A 14128-nucleotide genomic window follows, 5' to 3' on the forward strand; every position below is an offset into this window, starting at 1 on the left:
TAAATTATCCCACCTTACAACTGCATTGATCAGGTGGTTCAATGACGATTGGGGAGGAGAGAGAGAGATATCCATCATCCATCCATCTGTCCGTCCATCCATCCATCCATCTGTCCATCCATCCATGGTTCTTTATCATGAATACACCTTGGGGAAAGTCTGCATCTTTGTTTGTTCAATGCTCTATTATATGTTCAACACTCCGTCTCTGTCTACCTGCTGTTTAGTTCGCAGCAGCCCACATTTACCAGATCTCTTTTGTAGTAGACTGCTGCGTGCTGTTGGAAACAAAGCTGATGAGAACAATGTGAACAGATATGTACAGTTATGGCCGTGAAAACCCAAACACTGAGCAGATACTAAAGCCGAAGGCTGAAAGCAGGTCAAAATCACAGGCCTTTGTCTTCAGCAGTGTGTATCATCCTACTAACACATTTAATAATTTGACACTATAAACTATGCTGTGTCAGCATGAAGTTGGGAACACCAAACAGAAGTTTCTAGACCGTGTGTCAGGTTTGATTCTTATGTTATATAAGTATTTCTGAAGTATTTTTGAGTGGCGATTTCCCCAGTGTGGAATCAATAAAGGTTGTGGGTTCTATACAACTGAGCCTCACTCACGAAATACGCCCATGCATTATGTGGACAACCACAGTGGCAAACCCTGTTAAAGTGACAAAAAGCTGATACTTCTCCAATAATAAATGCATGTACTTAGCAATTCATATAGACGGATAAACTGAGTACTTACTAGATAACTAGATGGATGGATGGATAGATGGATGGATGGATGGATGGATGGATGAGTGGATGGATTTTTTTCAACACAGAAAGTGCCTGGAAATAGAGTTTTGTAATGGTTAATAAACTACCGGAATGAAGAGTATGTTTAATGAAATCTTGCGGATCTACGTTTTTATCTTTTTCAGGTGTATCTACAAACAATTACATTAACTTGATTTAAAAACAAATGGCCTCTAATCTAAGAACCATTTGGAATTTTTGGAATCAATTTTGTGGATTTTTTTTTCATTTGACATGAGAGAAGAGGACATTTAGCTCAGATTTGCTCTTCCTTCTTAGTTGCAGGGATTTCATATTTCACATGGCTCCAGTGTGAGCCCCATCATTTCATCTACCACCCTGCCCTCAGGCTTGTCAGTGGCTATAATTACAACACTCACCCTCACACTATTTTCTGAGAGATAGAGTTGGTCCTCTCTGGTCGGAGAGATGTAATAACCACTTGTATTGATGCAACACATTGGAAAATTGACAGCTTCTGTCTCATCTTTTCTCCCAGTAACACAGGTCTAAACTGATGTTGCAGGAACCTCCAGCTTGAACAGATCTAGAGAGATTGACGTTGCTGTTTATCAAACATGGAACAGTAAACCTTGCCACCTAAAAAAAGTAAAGTAAAAGTATTATTCTTGATTAACAAAAGAGCAGCTTCATCTCTGTCATGCTGATTTTCTTTTTACTCTCAGTTTAATTTGTTTTATTAATGGCTCTGACAGTTTTCATTATCTCATGGATTCTGTATCAATCTTATTAGAACAAAATGTTCAGCTTTCCCTAAAGGCTGTGAAAAAAACCCAAAGAAAAAACATTGAAGTTTTATACATACCAATAATAAGTGTCTGCCTTTGTTAACATTTCCCTCAGGCATCGCAGATAAACATAATAATAACCTGTCAACATCACCTTGAATGGATGGTATAAAAACAAAATGTATTGTGAGATAGTGACATGACTAATTGTTCAGTGCGAGGGGTCACAAACAGTTTCTACACAAGTTCCGTTTGGGTTTTAAATCATCACCGCATCAATCACAAGTGAAACTTATATTTACATAGTTTTTGGTTTTATTTTAGCCTCTTATTAGTCTTAAAATAATACAAAGAATTATTGGGTAACCCGGTGGAGACTCAAGGTACTTCATGCCTGGCGTCCAACAAAATATATTAATATAAATAGTCTATCTAATTAATCTCTTACACTGTTATTTAGTCACGTGTGGGTGGAAATATTTAACAGTGGGAAACAGATAACATAGGTGGTACTGTAGTGATGTCACAGCAAGGCTCGTGTGATATTCAGTTGGTCACTGGTGAAATCTGGCCTGTTGTTAAGGGACACATTTCCACATGTTGTTGGATTATACAACAATCTTACAGAGTAGACAGACTCTTCAATTGTCAAGAACAAAGTTAAAAAGCTGAGAGATCAGAATGTTTGTTCCAAATTTAGTATCGACAAACTGCTGGGAGAGGACAAAGAACATTTTTCCAGATACAAAAACCTGACTGAGAGGGTCCTGAGGCAGGGAAGAAATAAAGACGCTCGTCTTTAACAACAGTGTAGTAGCTGCTGTGTGAACAAAATATGTTTGTTATAATTCTTTTTAGTAAACCATTATCAAATACTTTACCCTCCAGCGTAGGGTGATACACTGTTGGGCAAAAAGCTCAGTTTCTATTTTTCCATTTTTGTTTTGTTTTTGGAACACGTGGACAGGGTCAAACTATTTCAAAATTGTCAACATGTTTTGAATCTTAAGTAAAACGTCCTGTAGAGAATACATTTTGTCATTTGTGAATAATTGTCATTTCAGAGTTATTCAGTATCTGTGTGTCTCAAAATATTTTTGACAAATAAAAATGACAGCAACATTGTGGATAAATGGAAAACAAAATCACAATAAATTATAATCCCAAAGAAGATAATCTCTTTTGAAATCTGGGAAATCAATTTCATATTTACTGTGCAAAATTGCCTTCATCTTTCAAAGTGAAAAATAGACAATATCACCTAATGAGATGGAGATTGTCGCAACGCCTGGAGTGCTGAAAAGAGATCATCATGGGTCTGAATGTTTGCTGAAATGACAATGCCCAAAGAGGTCAGACATTTATCGCTAGCTCATCAGCTATTGCTATTGAAAAACACTACACTTGACGTTCCGTCTCTGTTTCCTGCCCCTCCAGATGGAGTTGTTTGATAAACTGCTGTCTAGACAAAAGCAGGAGAAGAATTGTAGAGGACCAGGCTGGTGACAGGTCTATTATGCCACAGAGGAGACTGGAGAGATGGGGTTGTCACGGCATTTTTGGGGTAAAAAAAACTCTGCCCCACACCGAAGGTTGTCACTCTGCCACTCATGGCGAGAAGATAAAATAACTATCGGCCACTCATGGCGAGAAGATAAAATAACAGATATAATAATATCTTTGACATTTTGCATCTGTTAGTCAAGCTATGTCAGCTTTCAGTGTGTCAGATGAAGTTCTGATAGAAGCAGGTTCACATGAGGAGATGTTGATAAAAAGACACATAAAAAAAACAGCAAATACAGAAGGAAAAATCGATACTAGATTATCTTGGGAGGGAAAATCTCTGTTTTGAAGGGTGTTATTACAGATGACAACTGTAATAACTCTGTCTTTACTGACACAGTTTTTTTTTATTCTATATTTAACCATCAGACAGCATTGGCCACACAAGTGCAATTATCCGTTACACTTCAGCACATCCAAACAGTGTATCATCATGCACTTTAATGCATGTCAATCGGGACCTCGACTTGCCATATCAACTGTCCTGAACACTGTTGCTGCCCTCTACTGTCTGTTGCAGTACACAGCACACAAGGCTGTCGGAACAGAAATTGCTTGAATTTTGCCTTTTTGTTATAAAATAAAATAAATCTCAGTGAGACGCAACCCTTATTCCTGTAAATGCATAATGTATCAGTTTAAACATAATTAAACAAACTAATTTTGAGACTAATATAATGTGAAAAGGGGATTGACTGAAAAACACTTTAAAACGCAACATAACATCTCCAGTGTGAATATTGCTTCTCAGAAAAAAGGTTCCTGGTCTGATTGGTATGGTAGGAGCACACCCACACTTTTGATTAAAATTATAGCTGAAACCAAACTCTCATAACATCTGGGTCCTTGGGGACACTGCTTAGAATAAGGCAAAGTTTTTTAATTTAAAGTAACATGCCTTCAGGTCTTTTGTATGACATCTGCAGCTGTTGGGAAAAATGTAAGTGGTTTTCTTTTTTAGACAAGGACAAAATAAATATTTATATCCTTATTGATGCGCTTGAAGATCATCATGTCTGTACAGTAGGTCCATCTTGTGACCAAATTTAAGTAGTGCAATGTGAAGATAATAGCATTTAGCTTTTTTGTGTTGTATGTTCAAATATGTTGAGTGTGTTGACATTCATAGCAAGTGTAGTACAGTAGTAGTGTTTAGTATTTTTTTACTTTAACAATACATGTTCTGTTCGCATGCAGCAGAGGGCACTGATAAAACACCGAGGAAAATCTTGGTCAGTAAAATTTATTAACACGGAAAACATACCTTGGCTGTTACTAATAGTACACTGAATAGTACACTGAATAGTACACTGAATAGTACACATACATAGGTACATAGGTACATACATACAAAGACAGATAAATCTTCGGCTAGAAATCTTGGATTCGGATACAGGGGCTCGTCCTGACATTTAACCCCGCCCCCTTCATGTTTCCACTTCGTCTATTGGCCCGCATCCTGATGTTTCTTCTCTCATAACCAATAAGATTTCAGATTTATGGAGTGGGTGTGTGTCTCTCCCACCCATCCAAGTGCGGCGGTGCGGCTGTGGATCCATCCTCTGTGCCTGCCTGGCCGGTCTGGAGTTTGGTTGAGAGTGTGTTGAATGGTGTGGGAGTACCACTGATGAGAGTGGGCCACAGGAGGTTCTCATTCAGCACGACAACATATATTTGCGGGATTCTGTTGAACAACTGGAAAGACTTCCGTCAACCACTGAGTGCGGTGAGTTTGACAGAAAGAATCCGGGCCGGTGTGTTGGTGGTGATGTGGTAGTTAGCAGCAGCGGCTAACGGATTATTGTGCTGTGACTTTTCAATGATGGAGGAGCGACACGTTAGCCTTCTGTTAGCCCGAGCCGCAGCACCACTCCACTGCCCTCCACACAGTCATACTTAGAGATTTAAGGTGTAATATCTTCCCCAGTGATTATGTGTAATTTATTTATTTTAAAAAGCTGTTCCGAAGCCTTGTGTTGATACCCCCTTACTTGTATCCCAACACAGACGTCTTTGAGCCACCCAACCCCATGATGAGAGGCTGCTGCTGCTGCTCACTTCATTTTTAAAACACACTCATTATAATTTAAATTTTATTTTATTATTTATTTATAGACCATATGTTTATCGTGTACTTTTTTTACTTTAAGAAACGAATTTTGACTTGAATTCGTGTTCAGTTTTGTGCTAGGTGCTGGTCCAGACAGGCATCTGTTGGAGCGGGTGTGATGTGGGGCTCAGCACGCCAACTTTGAGCTAACGTTAGCAGGCTAAAGTAGCCCATGCAGCTATTTGGCCTGTTTAATCACCTGGACCTGAACTGTTGAATTTCACAGTGAATATTTAAGATACAGAAATGAAGGCGCTGACCGTGGTCTATATTTATTTAGAGGATAAAGTCAGCTCAGCGTGAGAGGGATGTAGTGACAAGACTGATTCTTCCTTCCCATGACCTGACCCACTTTTACGTCCAGCCAGCAGCTGATTACAGCGTGAGACCTGACTGTAGGTTTAACGTATCTGATGGTTTTATTATTATTATTCCCGTTACATTAAAATGAAACTGTTGTTATTCCTATTGTCCTGTCTATTGTTTAGTTAAGTGTCGTGTTTCACAAAGTTATTCCTTTGTGTCTGGTGCTGGATTCATCTGTGGTGTTCAGACTCGTGTCTTGGATGTGTTCTTTCTTTAATAGTACGAGAAAATCATTCACTTTGAATAAATTACTAGCCAATGACTCACACTTCACCATTTGGTTTGAGAGGATTCCCCTAAAGTATTGGCCAAATCTTAATGTGAACCAAAATGTTCCTTTTGGACTACAGTTGGCCAGTTTGTAAATCAGATTAAAAGCACAGCTGTCTGTGTTTAAGGTTTTAGTTCTTTTTTCTTCTCATGCTGCCACTGCATCAGTAACCCCATGAAAATGTTGCTGCAGTGCAGAAGCTGCACATTTGTGGTTTTGTTAGAAAGAAACAAAAATGTATTTTTTCAATTTCTGAATGTTTTTCAAAATTTCACAAATAATGTGCCACACAGTGGAAGGCTGGTTAGTACTCCTGCATTACAGCAAGAACGTCATCAGCTGTAACCCCTGGTCTTTTGTGTGAAGTTTGCATGTTTTTTTTTGTACCTGTGTTATCTCTGGATATCCTGCTTTTCTCCCCCAGTTGCGAAACCTTCAGATCGGGGATTAGCTTAATCTTAAGGTTCCTAAAAGTGGGGATGCGGGCTGCAGCAAGGCCATACATTTTCATAATCAATACTTTCTGTTCTTGTTTTGTTGAAGCAGTCTTGGCCTCAGCCAGAATATGTAAATCTGTGGTTTGTTGATGAAATATGTAGAGGTGCACTGATTCGATTTTACAATTCTGACTTTCCTTTCTTTCTAACATTGTTGAAGCTGTGAAGATGTTTGATAGAGATCGAGATGATTGTACATGTGGGAGGATTATTCACAGGAATGTAGGTGTAAGGGTTGACATTCATACTGCGTGGGTCTACTGTTGCATAAGGAAAGATACTCTTGTTTTATTTATGTAGCAAATCCTAGCTAAAGCCCTAGCTAATGACATATAAAACTGTCATTAAGTCTTTTTTCCTTTTTTTTCTCCTACAGTTGGCCAAGTATTTTCTGCTTCTGGTTCCCAGCGGCAATGTCACAGAGGAGTGGGCAGGAGGACCCAGAGCGGTACCTCTTTGTAGACCGCGCTGTGGTCTACAATCCGGCAGCCCAGGCTGACTGGACAGCCAAAAGGCTGGTGTGGGTCCCATCAGAACGCCATGGTTTTGAGGCGGCCAGTGTTCGAGAGGAGCGTGGAGATGAGGTGGTGGTGGAGTTGGCTGAGAATGGGAAGAAGGCCATGGTCAACAAGGATGACATCCAGAAGATGAACCCGCCAAAGTTCAGTAAAGTGGAGGACATGGCAGAACTCACCTGCCTCAACGAGGCATCTGTGCTTTATAACCTCAAAGACCGCTACTATTCTGGCCTCATTTATGTAAGTATTTTAATAACGGCATTGCTCTACTTTGTTTATGTAAGTATTTTAATAACGGCATTTGCTCTCTACTCAACTACAGCTTTAAAGATGACATCAGAACCTGACCAGGTGAAGCAGTATGACCTTGGACATGTGATCTTTGTCTTGTTGTAACGCTGTACATAGAAACAGAACAAAAAGTCTGTGTCAGAATAATTTGACAACCATTTCTACCTCTTGACCTTGACACTGAAGAGTTTTAGTTGTTAATGCTCTGCAGAATAGACAAGTCATTATTTGATCTACTCTAGTTAAAAATTTTCTCAATTCTCATATGGTAAGATCAGAAACAGATTGTGTCATTTTAACGTGAACAAACCAAAAATTCAGATCAGCTGCCTTTGCATTCCTGACTCTGCATGTTTTCAAGCTCTGCTTCTGTGGATTATGTGACCTTTAAAGTCAGTGCAACATAGTCTGCATAACTTAACATGTCCTGTATTATAACTCCCATCACTGAAGACCTTGTGCTAAAACCAAACTTAATTTCATTTGTCCAAAGCTTTAATGCATTTTTAATCAATTTTATGATCTGTTGTCCCTGAGAAATATAACACCTTGCTAATAATTATTATATTTGTGACTTACGTGGGTTGAAAAGTAGTTAGTAATCTTGTCTTCCAAGACGAAGGTCTCAGGTTAGTCCGGGGTTAACTGAAAGTATTCCTATGTGGAGTTACTATCTTTTCTGTCTATATATGCTCTACCTTTTTCCTGCAGTCATGTAGGATTTGGCTAATTGTTCACTCAGAAATGACTGAAGATTTAATGTGAATGTGAATGTGAAACCATAGAGTGAATGGCTATTTGACTCTGTATGTGGCCCTGTGATGGACTGGTGAACTGTGCATCCTGTTTTCACCTATTCACTGCTGGGATGGGCACCAGCCCAAGTGACCCTGAATATGGATTCATCTGAAGATGAGTGATGATGGTGGTTGATGAAAGCTTTTGTTTCCCAGCCATTAAGAAGCTGGATGGTATATTTTGTTTGGATGTTATATTATGCACATATTCTGTATCCTAAAATAAGAATTGGTAGCAGACTCACTCTTATACTCTAACTCTCTCTTGCTGCAACATAGATACAGTAAATAGCCAATTGTGTCAATGCACATGTTGGTGCAGGAATGGTCTGTTACATAAGGGTTAGAGAGGTTTGGATGAGTATGTTGTACAAATTTAAACACTGCTCTAGTCACTCTGGTCATCAACTTGTACCAAGACTAGTTACATAAGTAACTTGAAGTGCAGCAGTGTGAGTTGTTCACATGCAGGTGATGATATTTTTTATTTTATCGTTTTTTTGAAGCTGTTTGCATCACTGTGTCACTATAAAACCTGCTGGAAGATATTCCTTCATAAATCTGCAGCTGATTTAGTTTTGCCTTGATCGAGTCTCTTTTGTCAGCTTCATGGATGATCTCCAAACCTTTCCACTCTCTGTACTTAACGTTCCTCTGCTTTGTCAGGAGAGCGGGACTGAGGCACAGCAGTTTATCTTCACAGTAATTCCTCACAGTTTATTAACCATCAATTTTGAGGGCTAAATGTGGTCGGAAAATTGTTGAATGGAAAACCAAACGCACGACTCTTGCCTAGCAGTAGAAGTGAAAACACGATTCGAAGAGGAGTTCAGGATCTGGGGGCAGCTGTGTAGCCCTGAACTATCATGTGTCATTAAGATGATATTCTTGTGGTCCATTTAGTCTAGATTTATCCTGTTCCAGATTTTACATCTGAATAAAACGAGACCGATGAGCTTCACGTAAATGGTAACGTCTTTTGTTGTTAATCTTAAATTGAGGCTTTATTAAGGCTATATATTTTTTCTTCCCTCATGGTTTATACCCAGATTACAACATCAGAAGTAATGTGGCTCAAATTATACACAACAGACCAAGGGTCATTATTTTCCACACATGGATTAGTCTCCACTGAGTCCTTAGCTGGAGCAGTCTTCACTCAGCTGTTGGACTTTCCAGAAGTACAGCAACATGTAGAGTATTTTATACGCAGAAAGTACAGCAACATGTAGAGTATTTTATACACAGAAAAAACTATAAATATAGTCACATGAAATAAACTAGTCAATAAAGGTAAGCCGTCCATCCTCTTGTCTTTAGAAGAACCAGTAATCCCTAGTTTACCTCCTGGGGTCTGCTGACGGGTGCAGCCAGCTGAGTCATTTCTTTGTCCCTCTGAATGTGACCGATGCTGGGTCAGGAGCACTGATCTGTCTGCCTGGCTCTGTGCCCACTGTAGGAGTGCAGGGATGTTAGAGCATTGGCCTTACTGATGTCAGTACCAATCAGTAGTGCCACTTTGTCAGACGTTAATTTGTAAATACTACTGGGTAATCAAGATTATTTTAGGCCAGAGCTTGTAAAGAATCTTTGCACGGGAAAGAGATTGGGAGGGGGTTTGATGACCATCTGGAGATCTGCCTTTGACCTTCTTTACACATCATCACCATCATCACACAACCTGCACAACTAATAATATTAATGTGTTATTGTAGTGCCATATCTTATAGGCTTGAGAAAAGAATAATTAAAGAATAAAGGACATGTAATAAAAAAATATTTCAAAAGTCACTTTATTGAAATTGTTTGTTTTGTATTAGTATTAGTACTTGCATGCATTTTTATGATCCAGTCATTCATGTGTTAATATGCAGACAACTCATAAGGTTTAAACCTCAGCTGTGATCATGTAACGTCATCCTCCTCCAGTTGATGGAGGTTAATCTTGTCCTATGTTTTATGACAGCATGTTTACTATGTTTTCTTAATCACAAGAAACTGTTTTTTGAGTAAAATGAAGTAAACAATATGAAAACTATTTAAATATGCAGTGATGTAAGTAAAATATTCCAGTAATATGATCAATACTTTTGTTTCAGTGTTTATACAGCATCGATGTCCATTCCTTTTGTGCCTATTCACTGTCCATTGAATCATTTTATAATCAATGCATTTCAATAATAGATCACCATAATGTAATGCCGAAGTTCACATTATGACAAATTAACACATACTTTGGTTTTCTTTTCCTCCTGCAGACATACTCTGGTCTCTTCTGTGTCGTCATAAATCCTTACAAAAACCTGCCCATCTACTCAGAGAACATCATCGAGATGTACAGGGGCAAAAAAAGGCACGAAATGCCTCCTCACATCTACGCCATTTCAGAGTCTGCATACAGGTGCATGCTTCAAGGTAAGTCCTACTGTTATCACTGGACACACAGGAGTAGGCACTGACTAAAATAAAAATAAATCACTGAATGTCAGTGTTGTTGACTGCATCTGTGTCGGAAAACTCTTTGCTGTCTTACTATTTGAACTTGGTCAGTTGAAAATCAACATTTTCCTGGTTGTGGTTTTTGTAACTTTCTGATTACATTAAACTTTCTGAGTCTAACTTCATGTCTAAATATAACTGTCTTGTGTTAAAAATAGTCGAGAGTTGTATGCCTCACGTTCACACAGGCTCTAATCTGTGAACACATTTGTCTAAATGAAGTCAGTGGTCCAGAGGTTGTTGTTGTTGTCGCTCTGTGACTTCTATTGTTGATGTGATATAAATTTCTTATATGTGAGTAAAGTCTGCTCTCGATGATGTCTTCAGAGACACTTGACTAGTAGCTTTGCAGTTTTCCTAATTCCAAGGCCAGTGACTGATTGGGATCAGACCCATAAGAACTGAGAGGGTGACCCCATTGCACTCAACAATAGATCCTTTGTGTCCTTGCAAGGGCCGACCAGTGGGGGTGGTGACAAGCTGGACAGTCCTGTCAGTCCTTGTAGACTTGAGATATTTTCCATGTTGGTCCACAGAAGGAAGTGTTAGCACCTCAGTGTGTAGACTGATGATATTCTGGTTGTGATATGGTCAAAATCACAGCCTTCCTTCTACCACTTCATGCCATATTTTTCAATTTCTCAGATCTCCTAACTGCCGTGTGGCTTTTAATTCATTTCTGCTCCACTTCAATTGGTGTCTCATAAGAATTAACAGGGATGTGGTTGAAAAGGAGGTTTGTAGGTTGGAGATTATCAGTGGCCAGCTGCTGCTTGGCTGTGGCCCTGAGCATTTACTAACCTGGTTAATAGAAATAATCATCCAGCTGTATATAGATTAAAGCTGTTGATGTTAGTTCAAGGCATTAGAAAGCATCCTCGTTAGACGTTGTACACAGATTAGTCACTAAACCGTCCAAAGGTTTGTAGGTTGTTGGAGAAGACTACAAGACTGAAGAAGATACAAAGCTGTTGGACTTTCAGATCCTTGGTACGACATCGCACACAAGTTTTGCGTACAACTCTATAAAAAAACAGTGCTAAAGTGCATGTCTGGAGAATTCAAACATAAAGTGACACATCTCATGACTGTTGTTGCACATTAATAAGAATTATTTTAACTAAGGATGTCCGATATAATTTTTTTGCCAGTATCTGACATTTTCAAACACTTCATTTCTGTCTCCAATATCAAACAATACGGTTATAGGCCTGGTGATATTTATTTGTTTACATGTTGAAATCACTGTATTGTGTTGCTGACACCAGCATTCTGTATACAATCCCCTGATTATTAAAATAAATTAATGAAATGAGCTGCAATGCTGCCATCTAGTAACTTTGACTTTAATATACAGCCGTTTATCCCCAAAACTGTTTTTAGAGCACACATCATTTGGAGAAACCCAGGCATTGTGTTATCAGGTTTTTCATTATTGGAAGAAAAAAAAATGATAACTATTTTTTCAGATATTACATAACTATGTTAATATCGTCCAATAATATCAGTCTGCCAATAATATTGGGCATCCCTACTTTTAACCCTTCTTCGTTTAGATTTGCAATGTCCGATTCCAGGTGAACAAATGGAATATTTGTTACAAATATTAGATGTAATTTATGGCCTTTGGAACAGCACAGATGAGCAGATCATGTGGCTGAAAGGTGTCTGAACCTTGCAGGGGTCTGTTAATTACTGCAACACTGCTGCGAAGCCAGTGTGTGTAAGTGTGAAGGTTAAATGAGGTGTTGCCTAACAGAAGACTGGGTGTGGAGACAGACCTCCAGAACATGGTGCACATCTGTCATTGATTTGAGATCCAGATGCTTTACATAATTGCCCTGGCTGCTCTGCTATCATGAACTCACTGACGTACCAGAAGTTAATTTTATCATATCTGGAAATGTGCAGAGAGAAAGTGCTGATGCCTGCTAAAATAAAAGCAGGTGCTGGGAGAACTGGACATGTTACCAGATGTGATGTACTGTACAGCATTGAAAAGTTTGGACGTGCTTGAGGAGCTGTCACATGTGTCACAGAGTGTTGTTGTGAGGCAGGATTTTTGTTACAGTGAAAACAGGAAACGATTTCTTCGTTTGAGTCTTTTCTGGTTACAATTCAAGGTTAGGTCAGTTTTCTGTTGACTTGCCTTAAGTTACATTTTTTACCTACCTTACACAAGAGTGCTTTCCCGATTGTTTGTAGCGGCAGTGCTATAAACTAAGCTGTAGTTTGACAATACGGACGTGGTGCTCTTGGCCAATGAGTTAAAATCAGTCAGACATGATCAACAATCTTGTGCTATTCCTTAAACATTTTAGTAGAAACCACATGTGGCTGTGGAGCCTTAAATCCATGTTGAGGGATTCAAAAAGAAGAGAGAAGGAAATTACCTTATCACCAGTCTTAACACATGCATTTGCCTTCTTGGTAATCACTGGCCCCAGCTCAATGTGTCACAACCTCACAATGAGCTCACTGTCCTGGTCTGAGATCAGACCATTCCCTGTGTTGATGTCAAAGCTGCAGGACATTCCTTTTTTCTTTTTCTCTTCAATCTCTTCATACTTTGTCCTTAATTATCTTTTTTGTATGTTTTGTGATGAATGCAGGAATGAAAATTTTGATGTGAAATTATATTAAATCTCGTCAGTTACTGATGCACGAATATTATACATCCTGGAGGAATCTTCACCGACTTCTGACATAACAAACTCATGTGGAGCTGGAAAAATCATTACCAATCATACGTGGCTCAGAAACCAGTCCTCATGACCAGTTCACTGAAGTCACAGAAATAGCAGCCCCTGTCATCAGCATTTTACAGTCTGGAATGGATTTTAAGGCTGCAGCTGCCCTGGTGAGTTACATTAGGAGAATGAAAGAGCAGTTTAACAAAGAGCGGGTCCTATCTTTCCACTGTGTCTGCACACGGTCTGATAAAGAAGACATTAGCCTTCTGAGCGGTGCTGAGTTCAGATAGGGATGTCAGTGTAACGGAGTCAGAGAGGTGGGGGTTGATGGGAGTTTGGGTTTGCATGTTTACTGTCGTGCATTGAGTATTTGTTGACGTCACGGCAGGAGAGATCTTCCAGGATCGAAATAGCTTAAGTGTGTGTGTCTGTGTGTGTGTCTGCAGCCACGTACAGTATATTGACAGGGTCATTCACCCTTGTTTCATTACTTAACCACAGGAACTGCCTGTTGGAGGCCAGGAAACCAGGTTGTTCCTAATGAGTCATCCAGCTGTGTCATCAGTCACAACTTCCATCATTTTAATCTCAAAGGACCAAAGTCAGCACTTTATTCCAGGAAACTCTCACCTTTGGCCAAGCCGTGGTGCTCTGAACACAATAAGTAGAAAATACACTGACAAATTTAAAACTGGGCTCACAGAAGGGGTCAGTTGTCAGTTAGGAAAACTTAACAAAACTTGACAAAAAGTCAGAGATACTGCAAAGAAGATAATTAAGCTCCATATGTTATATCTCCTGGTCCAGATATATTCTTTTAAATGAGCATTTATTATATCCACAATTTGAATTATAATATTTTCTCAAAACATATCCAAAAATCATGTAATCATACCAATGTACCAACAGTGTTTATATAAACCAAAGAAAATGAATAATTCAACTTTGGACAATAACAGGGCTA

At 39.1% G+C, this 14128-nt stretch overlaps 1 protein-coding gene across 1 annotated transcript in view; it reads left to right on the forward strand.

Annotated features, from left to right (window-relative positions):
* The first annotated feature begins 6779 nt into the window (after positions 1-6779).
* Positions 6780-14128, forward strand: part of LOC103383769 (myosin-10-like) — a 30137-nt gene continuing 22788 nt past the window's right edge. Inside the window, exons 1-2 of the mRNA XM_025058925.1 lie at positions 6780-7124; positions 10231-10387. Coding sequence (XP_024914693.1) covers positions 6780-7124; positions 10231-10387 — 502 coding nt within the window. The remainder of the gene's footprint in view (positions 7125-10230; positions 10388-14128) is intronic.

This window comes from Cynoglossus semilaevis, chromosome 9 (genome assembly GCF_000523025.1).
Source record: "Cynoglossus semilaevis isolate Cse_v1.0 chromosome 9, Cse_v1.0, whole genome shotgun sequence".
NCBI classification, from domain to species: domain Eukaryota; kingdom Metazoa; phylum Chordata; class Actinopteri; order Pleuronectiformes; family Cynoglossidae; genus Cynoglossus; species Cynoglossus semilaevis.